Below are 15,233 nucleotides of genomic sequence, written 5' to 3' on the forward strand. Positions count from 1 at the left end.
TGAATGTGTGTTTTAATTTACTCGTTGAAAATAATTAATGTTTTATATTGTTAGTCTCAAACTGTACCTGTATGTCATGACATCACTTATAGGCAAACCTGGAAGGCTACTTCACAACAGGTCCACTCTTGTAGATGTAAAAGTTTAGTAATTCATGTGGTCAGCATCAGCCTAGGTCAGTTCTCCAAAATTGTTGTAGTCCAAGTTTCACAAGTTTAGAAGTTTTGTTTTGTAAATAATATTTAAGTATAGGCTAAGCGCATAAACTGTTTAAACTAGCCTAATTTATGATGAAACATAAATTTTTTTTGTTTGTTTGTTTTTTTTAGTTTCAAAGCTCAAAAGGCTTTGTAGGAATGACTTAAATAAAACTAATAATTTCACAGAAAGAAATCTCTTTAAAAATTCTCTCTAAAAAATGTGTGCAAGTTGTGCAGGCTTACTTTATTTTAAATGAAAAGTTCACAAACTAGCTTGTTATCTCTGAACTAATTCCCATATCACAAACATACTCATACACACAAAAAGAATAAAATAAAATGAAAAAAAAATAAAATGTTGCTTCATAACAATCACAAACAACTTATCATATATAATATGTTCAGAAATAATCATTTAAATGTAAATTGTCAAATGTCAAATACACAAATATGCATGATTAATTTATAACAGTTTAATATATAACTTTTATGATCAGTTAGAACAGTCTTTTAACTGTAGGTCTGAAGACCATGACAAAATGCAAATGTTTCTTTCGGTAAAGGGTGTCATGTAAAAATGTGACAGTGCGTTCTGGAATGTACAATGCAGATTTAAGATGAACAGCACTGCCCTAAGGTAAAAGCAAACTGTGTAATCCGAACTTTGACTTAAAAACAAAAAAATGCCTATTTTTAAAATGGCAAATGAGTTTGCTTTTCACAAAGTAGATAATGCTTAAACTAGTTTAGCCTCTTTCAGTAGAAAACAGTTGCCTGTAAAGTAACTTAAATGCCAATGCACTTCACACGGTATTAAGAATGTTTCTGCCTAACCTTGACAGGAAATTTATAATCAAATCTAATATATCATAAGCTGAGTCATGGTGTCACAACACTAGAACTCAGAATCCTGTCATTACTTGAAATCAAAGTCTACACAAAATAACACATTTACGCCGTTTTGCGTGTCCAAAAACACTTTCAGGTTGTCACACTGTACCATCTTGATGTTTTGATGTGGGTTTTTTTAACAGCCTTTTGGGCAGGTCCACACTTGAGTCTTTTTTAGGCAACAATGCAGCTCGTCATTGTTTTACATCTGTCATCTGCAGTTCTCAGAGACTTCCAGAGCTTTGTAATTTACACAACATAAACACAGCCTTTTGTGACCAAAGATACTTATCATTTCACTGTAAATGCTGCCGTCATTGTCACATGGGGAACTCGTTTTTTTTATCTTTTCGTTCCTAGAACAGAATCATCTGAAGATAAAAAGAAACTTTTAAGTTTTCAGAAGAAAAAATACAACCCACTAAAACAGGCTGTCCAGTTGGGTTCACAGTACAAATGCAGGTTTAAATGATTTAGGTTTAACTCTAACATCAAATGATTCCAGGAACACCTGCAGGAACCGGATACATTTTGCTTACGTAGTACCACTATCTTGACGGGCACGTTTGAGGGCACGTCTGGCAAGGTCACATTCCAGCAGAAAATAGTTAGCAAGCCTGTTTCTGTGGGCAAAGTTCATAATATAGCAAGTTCTGTCAGTAATACCAGACATCATAGTAGAAGGTCTTGCAGACTTTAAAGTGGATCTGACTTTTTACTAAATCCGTGGAGCGTTGGTACAGCCAGCTGGGTCCTCCTTTATCAGTTATGAAGATTCGAGATTCCTCTGCATTTTATGTTTCCATTACAAAGTAGATTTGGGGTAGATAAATCGTGAGTGCACATGAAAGCTCCTTTTGTAGGTCTCATCTGGTATGAGTTTTCTTTAAGCTTAGTGAGAATGTGAAGGTTGAGCTGTATAACTGAAACCTGTCCCTGTGTCCCAGTCCATGACAGCTCCAGTCAAATGTCTCTGGCCTCAGTCTGACCAGACCCACTGATGTCTCTTCAGAGTGCAGTCAGTCTGGTAGAACTGCCCCACGCACGGTTGAAGTTATGACAGGTTTCCAGAGAGCCCTGGAAAAACAGAGGGAAAGCGAGAGATGAGGGGAAGAGAAAAAGCATGAATGAGTGAATGAATGTAAAATGTCTCAGAATAGTTCTCCAGTGGTAACCTACACACATATTTAAGTGTTACAGTATATGCTGGACATCGAACACATATATTTAAGTGCTACAGTATATGCTGGACATTGAAATTGAGGAGACAGTTTTTGGGTAGTTTTATGGATTTGGGTTTTTAACCACTATGGGACTATAAACAAGCAAATTTATATTTGTCACTAGTACTGACTGTTCATAAAATTCACAAATGTTAATTCGTTCATTAATTTCTTGATTTTTGTTCATACTTCTTCAGGTTTATTCATCCGACATAACTCTAATAGTGAGTAGAAAAAGATGTAAATGCTTCCTAAATATTATTTAATTTAATCACTTTTTTGACTTATATTGTTGGAAAGGGTGTCCTTGCAAGAAGATCAACGTATTTGGGCATCTCTGCCATCACAAAATGTAAACCCCCCTGCACTAAAGCATAAAATAAAGCTGCTAGGGAGAGATGAATAGGCACAGATTCACCAATCCGCCACAACTTTCATTTTCCATTATGCTCACATTATTGCTTTTAGGTCATGCCACCTGCTGCAGAATATTTCTTCCTCATTTTTCTCTTTATTCACACACACACACACACACCTCTGCTCAGCAGCTGTAAGTTGCGCCCTTCCTCTTGTACTTGTAGTTGCAGAACCTGCTGGAGAAGCTCTTGTCTCAGAGTCTCCTGAACCAAAACCCATCCGCTCTAACTTCTCACCATTCAATCTCAGGAGAGCACGACCTGTCAAAGACAAAGCGACAGAGAGAAAGACAGTTTCACTAAACATGAGCTCTTTGGAAACACAAGCTCTGTAGCCTCTGCATTATGTATGCACAGTTTTGCTTGCAGCTATAAACAAGTTACAGCATAGCAAATCCCCCTAAGGTTATTATCTCCGTGTTCCCAGTGATCTTTGCATGTGTGACTATGGTAACATGCTGTGTGGAACCGCTGCCTGAGGGCACAGGCCGCCCCGGGTTCATTTCCCACTTTATTTCCAACTGAGCCTCTCTTGCTGTGACTCTAAACACTTCAGTCCACAGCCATGCAGAAAAAACACTGCACCTGTTTTTGAAATCTCTATATTCCTTTTCTCTCAATTTACTTTTCTATGGATCTCACCCAGTGTGTCTGTGATCTTAATGCTTTGTGTCCACTGAATGAAAAGAGAGGATTTGTGGAGGACGGGAAGCCACACTGATCCCTAGAGAGCAAGAGCGCACTCAAGGAGTGAGTGGGAGAAGCAGTGGTCTGTGTGCCAGTGTGTGAGTGGGACCCTGTGATATGCTCACACATGAGTCGCATATTCACACTATAATGCTTCAAACCCAAGAAAAACATGGTAAAATAGTAATTCAGGATATCAGTATGGCCAGTGAGTCCTAGCTTCAAAAAAATTACAACTGGCTGCAGATTTCCCCATTGATTGCCAAAAAAAGTACTCAATTATTATATAAACTTTATTTTTTTGGCAAAAAAAAAAATACACTACCATTCAAATGTTTGTGATCAGTAAAATGTAATTTTTCTGAAATTATAATATTGTAAAATATTACTACAAATGTCTTCAGTGATCCATTAGAAATCATTCTAATTCGCTGATTTGGTGCTCAATAAATTTTTAGTATTATATATTGATTATTATAATTTCATTAATTATTATTATCAAAGTTGTGCTGCTTAATATTTTTGTGGAAACCATTTGGAAAAATTTCCAGAATTATTTAATGGATAGAAAGTTAAAAAGAACAGAATTTTTATTTTTTGTCACAGTGCAAGACTTTACTGCCACTTTTGATTAAATGAATGCACCTTGCTGAATGAATGTATTATTACTATTTTTTATATAAATATACTGACCCTAAACTTTTGAACTGTGCTGTATATCACTAATGTTATTCTATAAAATTATATATTCATTGGCACTTAAAGGCTTGAAATTGATACATTTGTAACTTGTCTTTCACAGCTCAGGCAAATAGCTAATGAAGGCTTTGGGACTGTACATGTTCATGCATCATGAAGGAAAATGATACATGTCTCAGATAAATGGCTTTAAAAGTGTCTATGAGTGTAGATAGCAGATGTCCAATTTCATACTTTTGAGGATTCAGTGCAAGTACTAAAAACTACATTTTCTAGAAAATGAAAGCATGAAAGACTAAGCACTATAAAAACAGGGATTGAGAATGAAATAGAACCAGTTCTTTGACAAGAGATATATTTTTGGAAAACTGGATGAGCACAGGTTGGCTGACCTTCAGCTAAAAGGTTAATGCTTCTGTCATACCAGATGAGATATAGTAGATGAGCTGGAGTCAAGGGATTGGTCTATAACTGCTGAGTATGCAATAATTTTTAAAAGGTGATTTTATGCAGGGTCACTGTGAGATTTCAGAATGCGATTTTCTTATGAATAATGGCTAACATGTTTAAATCACATAGGTATATATATATAATAATAAACAATAATAGGTGTTGTTGTTGTTATTTTATGCTGGATAACACACCTGTAATGGCATGGTGGGAGAAGGCTTCAACGTAGGTCAAGTAGTTGTGTGGACAGTGTTTCTTCAGCCATCTGCAAACATCCTGCTGAGACCACAAAACCACTGGCCTGGAGAGACACGGCAAGGTTGGGCTGGTGTGGTAAACAGAGCACGATTCACCTGAACGTAACTGAAATACAAAGAAATGGGGAAGAGAGAGACAGGGAAACTAATTTAAATATGCATTTCACAGAGAAGCGGTATTGAAACACAAATCTCAAAATGTGACTGAATAGCATCCGTCCTTCTGGAGTCCGACCACGCATGAATGCCCAACTTTTTATAGCACTACTAATCTGAAATCAATCTCTTGCGCAATAAAAGAAGTATATTAACAGATAAACAGCTCTCCTTTCTGCCAAGTCCTCTGGGAAATATAATTTTTGTTTAAATAACTGTGTTCCATGTCATGCACCGGCAGTGATTGAGATGGATGTTTTCATCTTCCACAGCCATCTGATTGGCTGCCTAACGGACACGGCCATGATTCTGCACATCGAGCTGTATAAATGAAGGCTATTCTAGAATGATTAGCATTCGTTACAATGGCTGAGCTAGTGACATGAGCCACAATAACACCCGCTTGACCTTCATCACACACTTCCATATGCTCACAAACTAATTATACAAAATCATCCCGCAAAGATAATTCCAGAAAATCATCCCCATTTAGATCTACTGAATGTTTATGAGAGCTAATGAAACTGAGTTTAATGCATCTGTGATATACAATGTTATGATGTTTGTTTACTGTGACACCAAAGAAGCATTACGAATATTTACACTACAGTTCAGAAGTTTGGGGTGAGTCAAATTTGATTTGAAAGGAAATAATTTTGTTTGGGTGCACCCAATTGATCAGAAGTGACAGTAAAGACATTTGTGAATTACAGAAGGTTTTTATTTCAAATAAATGCTTTATATTCTTTAAAGAATCCTAAAAAAAAAAAAAAAAAAAAGCTAAGCGGCACAACTAACAACTTTTTTCAAAAACATTAAACATAAAAAAACTCCAAAATGGAGGGTGGTGGGCCCATGGATAAATGAAAAACAATGCAATGTGCAACTAATAAGTATAATGTGCCTTTGTCCATTGATGTACAATCAAACTTCACTTTATTACATTCAATAATAAATGCATTTTATAATATTTCTATATTATATTTGACTATTTTCTAATGTGGTAGGTTGCCATAAATTCTGGCGACTTGTTTCACAAATACTTTCATTCCCTGTGTTTTGCATATTTTCTTCCTTTTCCTTAGTGTTCCATTTCATTAACAGTCATTTATCCTCAGAAAATCACAGCCCTCTATTTTCTCACTTCTCCCTCTATTTGTTTTGTTTTTCTAAGCCATTTGCCGCCATCTGTACCCCATCCCTCAAGTTCATCTTCAATTTTCTTTCTCCTTCACAGTTTTTGCCCCATCTCTACTGCTCTCTCTCTCTTTCTCCCTCAGGCAACTTTCTACTTTATGCCCTTGCTGTGTTTGCCCTTGAGTGCAGTGGGGATTTTTTTCTTCTGCAACTGCTGGAAATTGCACACATACATTCTTGCATGTGAACATACATGTATACATGCATGCATGCACACATAAAGGCAGAGTAAGTGACTGTTCCACTCATCTGGTCCTGGGCAGGATGCACATCTCTCCAACAACTGTCTTTGTAGGGCATTAGAACACTGCAGTCTCTCTATGGCTGTAGAACCCCTCTTAAAATTATAGTTAGGCCAAAAATGAATAATGTAATGTGCTCACCCTTCAGAAATCCAAGATTTAGATGAGTATGTTTCTTTACCAGAGCAGATTACAGTCCTTGCTCCCCAACTGATCCTCTGCAGTGAATGGGTGCCGTCAGAATGAGGGTTTAAATGCTTAATGACGAATCTGTTTATTAAACACACAGCTGTGTGCTTCACAAGAAATTAATTGATGGACTGGAGTCATGTCAACTACTTGTGGATTATTGTGATGTTTTCATCAGCTGTTTGGGCTCTTATTCTGACGGCACCCATTTACTACATAGTATCCACTGGGAAGTATGTGATGTAATGATAAAGAAACAAACTCATCTACATCTTGCATGGCCTGAGGGTCAGTAAATCTTCAGCAGATTAAATTTTTGGGGAAACTATTCCTTTAAGCACTCGTAGATGAGATTTTCAGGCATGTCAGTGAGTGCATTTACATCTTTTTAAGTACCTTGTTTGTGGCTTACAATAGATCTGACTAAGCAGCTTTCAAACTTCCCCTATTTTAATGCCTATTATTCGAGATACTCTCTTGAAATGCTCTCTGACATACAATGGAGACAAGCTGATGCAATCCTTCTTACTAGGCAATGCTATAGAGAGAGTCTATACTTTACAGAATATGTTAGCGAGAAAGGAATTCACACCACTTAAATGTAAAACATGAATTATTTACAGTATGAGTTCCATTCACACAGACCCTAGAGGATCAGTGTGAGCACAATAATGAGAAGATACACACCCTAACCATCAAAAATGGCCCCCAGTACACAAATGCATTCATAACAGTCACATTTTTGACTACAATTAGTCAACAGGCACTTGAGTTCCTTATTTCTTCTTTGATCATTCTGCGATGTCATGTCTGTGGAAAGTGGTGCTTCTTGGCAAAGTTTATAGATAATCACAACAGCGCTGATGACATGGAAAAAAGATTTGTGATAAAAGTGACGTTTTCTATTTTCTTTTCTTCTTTGTTCGCTCATTTTTTTCAGGGAAGAGCACACTGTGTGGTGAGATGTCAGTGAGTCTTTCATGTACTGAGATACACAAACCTGCATTGTTGAGAAGAAAACTAACAAGTGTAGCAGGGCTGAACAAAGGATTTGTGTATGAAGCCATTAGGGGAAGGGATAAAACAGAGCTGTTTATCTCTCCTGTCACTGTTGGAAGAGGCTAACAAGGTTCACCATTCATTAATGATGGTTTAAATTAAGGCCAAAAAAGTGCAGAGGTTAGTTAGGATCTCATCAGCTCCTGTTTGGTTTTTTCATGAGGAATAAATTAACATGGATGTCTGATCACGCCAAGCTTTTGATAATGAATTCACTTTTTGGAAAATCAAAGGCAAACAGTCTGAACCTTCACACTCGGTTCAGCAAAATGCAACAAATTTAAACCCAAGTTCAGAAGATTCACCTTAAGTCTGGTGTTCCTCTTCTAATTACTCTGGCCGAAAGCAAGATTTGTGAATGTTATAGAAACTGGTGTCTGAGACTTGAAATAAATCTGACGAGACAATAAAATTAGATGAAACATTTTTATCCATTCTAAAATAATAATACATAATAATATATGGATGATGTACTTTTGATCTTTGATTATATGTATCAGGTTTTCCACAAAAATATTAAGCAGCACAACCGTTTTCAATTTTGATAGTAATAAGAACTGTTACTTGAGCACCAAATCAGCATATTGAAACGCTGTTTGAGGAGTGACCCCAAAGTATATTTTAAAAACGCACTGACCCCAAAGTATTTATTTATTATAATATATAAAAAATATATTATACTATGTGCAAAACTTTTCAGAGAATGGCAGCACCTCTCTAATGTGTTTTATGTGTACATTTTAATTTAGCTAAATTGTTTAAACGCTCATATTTAATCCACTAAACAACATTTCCAAATGAACAGCACCTCTGCTAATTTCACTGGGGAGATGAAAAAAAAAAACGAATTTAGCACTAGAAAAAGAGAAATGGAAAAGAAAATGGAAATGACAACAGAACAGTGGATTTGCCTCAAGTAATTACTTTTGAATACTATTAATTAAAGGCAGAACAGATAATATTATCTATCTCACTTTAACAAAATCGGGTTTGAGTCTAATTAGTATGTTCAAACCTGTCGTGAAATCTAAGAGGAGTCTAATTGCGTGGGCGAGACTGACTCTGACCCACAAAGCTCTGCAGACCTGACTAGAGGCCCTTGCTTCGTTAATATGCTAATGCAGAAGATCAAATGAAGTTAAAAACACACATTACTTCCCATATCTTTGCTTGCAGTGCTCAAATCAGCAGTGCCCATATGACCTGAGGCCCACAAGGCTTTTTAAAGCCATTTTGTAGAGAGTGGTCTCTATCTTCTCTACCCGCTGGCCTAACAGCATCTTATTCATTCTCTACAAATGACACACTTTTAGATGGATGGAAAGATGGAGAGAGAAACGAAGCATTTTGTTGCCAGACCCCCCTCCTCCACCTTTTTTAATGCACAGGTTTTCATACAAGTGCATTTCTGAAAGGCGAGAAATTTTCCAGTATTAATAATGCAGGACAGCGATACATACATTATATAAGCACACAAAGTCTCAAATGATGAGGTAGGGAATAACTGAAAGCTGTCATGGCATTAGCTCTACTGGATAATAACTATAGTTACCTACTTTGTGGGTTTCCACATCGGTCACATAAATTTGCACTGCAAATAGTGAAGTTACTAAATTATCTACTTATCCTTTCATATGATATAAGAATATGGTGATCAACTAGCTACATTTCTGAGTCTTTCTCAGTGTGCTCTTGAGGTCAGTTTCAACAACATCTGAAAGTGCACTAGCAAGAGCTTGAAAAAGATTGGGTTTTTATATTCAAGTCATGTTAATGAGATCATACAAAATGATGATCATTTATGTATACAGGGCATTCATAAAAACCACTTGGCTTTGTACTCATCTTTATTATTTAATCTGAAGAAGAGGAATGCTATTCTTTCTCATGCTCAATGAGACTTTTAAACCACCAGCTCTGATAATAAGACAAAATGCGTGTTTCCACAGTTATTAAAGTCATACATTTAGAAAATATAAAAGTTTTTGGTATTTTCATTCTTAAAAAATGTAATGTACACTTATAACACTAAGCTATACAATCAAATTGCATATACATTAGGAAAGCTGATTTTTGGGGGGAATTAAAAAAACTATATATTTCTTACTCTACTGTTCACCAGTATAGAAGCTGCCCCAACTATCATGTGAAAAGGGTTCATGTATGAGTAAGATGTTTGATTAAAGATTTCCTTCTTGGTCTCACCTGCAGTCCTTCGGTTCCAGGCTGTTGGAGAAGTTTGACCGTTCGGCCACCAGCTGTTTTGCGGCTCTGCCCTTCATGCCAGGTGAGGTTTCCACCTGCACAACGACTCAGCTGGTACTTAAAGTCCTCTGGAAGAGCCCTGTACTCCACCGCAGGACGACAGAAAGTGAAGCTGGAGGCCGCTGCGACAGAAAAAGAGAAATTCGACATTTATTCATTCACTTAAACACAAATTCCATCATTCTTTCTTACATTCTCACTTCCCTCTTCAGAAAGACTCAGAGATGTGCAGCAGCACTGTTCTTTTTCAGTCAGCAACCTGTCATTAGAATAACTAGTGTCTTGTAGGTGATTTAGTGTTTATGTCCAGCAACAATGCTGTGGTTACCGGTCAATTTGAGGACTGTGTTTGTCATTAGGGTTTTGGTGGTTAGGAGAAGAGTTTTAGGTTTAGGCTTCAGTAAAAGCAAATAAGAAATGTTTGAATGACCCACATCTGCTGTGGCTGACTGGGTGGCTTGGATTCTTCCCAGAATAATACCTAAAGACGCTAGTCAGCAAAGTTAATAGGAAAATTATGCATTAGCATGTCAGAGGGTGATAAAAAACCAGAGCATTGGTAGCCCGTGGGGTAATCTAATGAAAAAGCATATGAGGCTCCAGATTTCCAGGAAGGAAAACTTTAAGTGCTGTTAAATACCGAACGCCTCAAAAACATTAGTTCTTGCTGAGCTCGACAAAACTAGCATTTGCAATTCATGAAACAGTTAACAGAAAATATAATTAATAAAGACGCCTGCTAAGATCTTCCTGGTACAAAATATGCTTTAAAGGAATAGTTGACTTTGGTTCTTTTGTGGATCACAAAAGAAGACATATTGAAAAATGCTTCAGTGTTGTTTTTGGCAGGGTTATTTATTAAACTAGAAATAAATAAAACCATAAAAATTATTATGTTTTATTAATTTATTAAATGTTTCATTTCAGGTTGTTGCCAAGTTGATGCAGTAAATAAAAATCATACAAAAATATCACTACACATTTTGGACCCCACAGACTTTCATTATTATATACACAAAACAGCTTAAAAAAATCTTCAAAATATCTTTGTTTGTGTACCATAAAAGGACGAGTCATGCAGGTGAGTAAATGACAGAATTTTCATTTTTAGGTGAACTGTCCCTTTAATAAACAAAAAGACAGTGTACATACATTTAACTGTGAGAGTAAAACTGTGAAAAAAATGTGCATATTTCTAAAAGCCGTACAGCAGACCAGCACAGCACAGTTTCGCTTGACTGGTGACTGTAAATGAGTCAGTGGGCAGCATAAGAAGATTTTCTTCCAGACGCTGCGAGAGGCTAGTGCATTAACAAACAAAGACAGAGACGTGTGCATGTGTGCTCATTAAAACCTCAGACTTCTAATCACCACCTTAGTCTTAGCACAAATGAGTACAATCAGTCATCTCTGTGCATGACAGCTTGTGTGATGGTAATATATCTCCATATGTGTGTGTGTGCATAAGCACGAGTTGATGAGAGGGAGAGACTATAAGTTTGTGTGTGTGTTGGAAGGTGGAGGCCTGGATGAGATAAAAGGGATGTCTTTTGCTCTCGTCCCCTGCAGCCTCACAGGCGGCTACAAAGGCCGTCCTCATCAAGAGTGCATGGGGGATGCCTGCTTGTGTGAATGCATTTGGGATGGAGTCACAGATGAACACAGTCTTTCATCAGAGTGCCTCTGAAGCAGACATTAGAGAGATGTCGCACAACTGTGGCTGGAGGGTGAAAACACGCCAAGGCCTGTTAGTCCTGGACAGATGTTGCCCTTATTTCTATTTATGTGTGCACAAAAAGATGTGCTTCCAAATCTAGAAACAGTATATCCTCCTGAAACCTTATTCTTGATCCACTAAAGGGAAAATGGAAAAGTCTATAGAAAGCCAAATGTTTTATTCTGTAAAACACAGACTAAATTGCTCAATTTAGAAAAATGTTCATGTTGCTCTATTCCATAAAATTTAACTAAACGGTGACCAGATATTTACCATCTCCAGACTTGACAAACAAAACCAACAGCAATTTTTTTGTGTCATTTTCATTCACTGTATGAAAAAGCAGCCTCAATATCTCCATTTGTTGTCTACAGAAGAAATAAAATGGTATGAGATCAGAAATACATGAGTGCGAACATATGATGACACAACTTTAATTTTTAGGTTAAACTATTCCTTTAAACTATTATATATGAATATCATGAATATGAGGTTACAGACAGGCTTCATGGCCAAGCACATGTGACCCATTTCATTGCATGTGTCAATCAAAAAAAAAAAAAACAAGATTCTAAATCCATATTTTATCTAGAGCTCCATCATCCATGACAGCTCTTCATTCTGAAAAACATAATTAAATCCAAGCCAAGGTGTCTTTCTCACCTGCTGTACCCACTGGACTGAACTAACGATGTGGTCTCTTGTGAGAAACCAAGCAAGTGTGCCAGAGATCTCCGAACAGCATGAGGGGTTTGAACTTCGGGAAGGGAGAGAAACACAACATCTGTGTGGAGTAATGAGCTACTACTGACTAAAAGAGACAGAAATGTGGAGCTGGAGCTCCCTCAGATCTGTTTGGCCTCATTATCTATGCTGATGAATGCGAAAATGAATATGCAAGCCTTCATTAAAGTGGTGTAGTGACACAAACTGCTCAGCAGGTAACTGGTTCACTAGAAAACTACAGAGACTGAGGACAGTTTCATTGTGTTCTGTGATTTCATACAGTTCTAGGTTTGAATGTGTAAGGAAAAGGAGATTGTTTTTTTAGGTTTTCAAGGACATGTTGAGATGTGGAATGGTGTGCAGGGTTTTGTCAATGAGAATCCATTATTACATTATTACTCAAACTTCACAACATATCAATAAACCAGTTATTTTGGCATTTTATACTCATAATGGAGAGCCAAATAAATAAATAGATAATAATAATAATAAATCATTATTGCTTGCTTATTAGAATTAGAGTTTTCGTTAAGAAAATGTAGCTTCATTAAAAGCAAATAACTCAATTCAAAATTCATTTGAACTGATTCAAAATACAAGGCTGTGACCCTGAACACACTGAAACCCAAAAATTAATAAGCCATCAAACACACATTAATTAGCAGACTGATAACGATTAATTCTTTTAAACCAACTATGTCACTGGGTACAGGCTATTTTATCCTGAGCAGATATAACTGGAAAACAAAATCTAATGTGCTCAACAATACGCGTAACTGAGTTCACAACATTTATATTAAATTCAAATTATATGATACATTCAAAATTATATAATCAGGAAACTGAAAAGAGAATGTTATTCTGGGGAAGCAGATACACCGAATCATCTCTAGCTTGCAACGTACTAACTACTACGATCATCCTTATGAATAAAAATTAAATCACATAATTACCGTCTACTGCCATGTCATCAGTCCAGACTCTGCATCAAGAAACAATACTCCTGTCAGATTTAAAGTTGGGAACTGAGGTGTCCCATTTTCTGCCCTGGGCGCCTTCAAAGGTGTTTCTTTAGCAGGTACATCCAGTGTGTAGTGATAGACTCACGCGCTTCACAGTGTAAAATATGAAAGTACACAGATCGCGCGCTGCTCATTCTTACACTGACGACTCCCCACGCACACTGTTCACTTCTACCAGCTCTGTTATGAAGCTTTTCATATTTTGTAAAGAAGAAACGCCTCTTTATTACATATTTCATGTAATATATTTTAAATGTACGATCTCTTAAATAAGATAAATGAAACATACATCTAAGTAGGTATGTTATATAGCCTATCATAAATAAATGTGATGGCACGCAACATAGCCTATATAAAATGGGCTTTGCTAAACTGACTCTTAAACCTACATATTTTCAAAAAGTAATTAAAATATGCAATTCACCTGGAACCCCCTAGCATCTTGTATTAGGTTATTTATAATCATCATATCTGTCACCAAAGGGGTGTTTCGTGAGAAACAGTCGCATGATTCTCTCTCACGTCCCTGTGGGAGAACTCAAAGCCTGTAATTATGTCAACGGCAACATGCGCATTGGGGGATGTATGTGACCCATCAAATATTTCATCAAAATTCGGAAAATAATTTAAAATCATTATGTTGTTGGCTTTATTGACGTATTGTTTAGAATTATGCACGAATGCCTCTATATCATACACTAATGTTTATACAACTATTTTAAATCTAAGATAGTTTCTTCTTGCAATACAAAACACCAGAGGGAGGCATTTCACCTCAGTTCTCTCAACAAATTATCATCAACAAGACCCTCGCCTAAACTCCATTCAGCTGTTCTCTACGGGTTCTGAGCAGAAGTTTGTACATTTGCTGCTAGTTTGCAAAACAGTCCTCCTGTGAGTATCAGACCTACGTCGGAATATAAATTAATAAAGTAAACAGTAGCTACCCACATAATAACAATCTGCATCCTCTGAGATTATTTAAGTGTTGTTCAGTCAGTGGATATTTTTCAATCAAGTGAGATTAGTCGGGAGCGGATTAGAATTGAAAAGTTTAAAAATATAATAAATGGGACGGGGGCTTTTTATTGTGCGTCTTCGTTACACTGTAACTTACTTGTTTAGCGTCGTCATCCATGTAAATTACCTACCCTCGCGGTTTATCGTCAACATCCGGGTCAGAAGAAAAAAAATTAAAACAAATCGTCAATTTCGAGAAACTTCCCCTAGTGCTGTACATGCAGTCCTCAAACCATTCAGGCACTTTTAGACTTAAGTGTGTTGTTGGAAGCCCATATACACAGACACTACTTTAAAACACTGTACAGTTAAAATGACAAAAATCCAATTATTCAATAATTCGTATGTGGGTGAACCCGAATTTACCATCAGTAGACTATAGGCTACCTTATACTTTGACACAGATAATTTGCTTTAAAAATCTTCTTAAATAACAAATGTTAGTCATGTGGAATAAACACAATAGAGATAACTTACTAGGGAAACTTGAAATGTTATGTTTGTTTGATTGCACATTATAGTAGTCTACTTGTTGGGCCATGGGGTTTCATCTAAAAAGGCTTCAAGTGATGGTCCTGAACAGCACTTTAAACCATCTTACCCTTCTGTCATTTCTGTCATCACTGTTAATATGATAATAGTGACAGTATATCATCCAATATTGAGGATTAAATGATGAATAAATGGCAGACTATAAATTTGTCCCTTCTATGACTTTTAAGTAGTGAAGTCATGTATAAAAGTGAAGTAGCATTGCTGAAGGAATCTGAGGGCAAATTAGCCCTATCTACTAAAGTATTCTCTCTGTTTTGCTTCT

The 15,233-nt window shown here is 36.6% G+C and overlaps 1 protein-coding gene across 1 annotated transcript; it reads right to left on the reverse strand.

The window, feature by feature from the left end:
* Positions 1-508: 508 nt before the first annotated feature.
* LOC113107666 (sterile alpha motif domain-containing protein 10) lies at positions 509-13,541 on the reverse strand. The gene is given in 6 exon segments (XM_074559923.1): positions 509-2,168; positions 2,850-2,943; positions 2,945-2,991; positions 4,761-4,929; positions 9,872-10,053; positions 13,328-13,541. Coding segments are annotated over 6 exon segments (528 nt in total). The 5' UTR covers positions 13,341-13,541; the 3' UTR covers positions 509-2,145.
* Between the last annotated feature and the right edge of the window lie 1,692 nt (positions 13,542-15,233).

The sequence above is a fragment of the Carassius auratus genome, chromosome 8 (genome assembly GCF_003368295.1).
Source record: "Carassius auratus strain Wakin chromosome 8, ASM336829v1, whole genome shotgun sequence".
Taxonomy (NCBI): domain Eukaryota; kingdom Metazoa; phylum Chordata; class Actinopteri; order Cypriniformes; family Cyprinidae; genus Carassius; species Carassius auratus.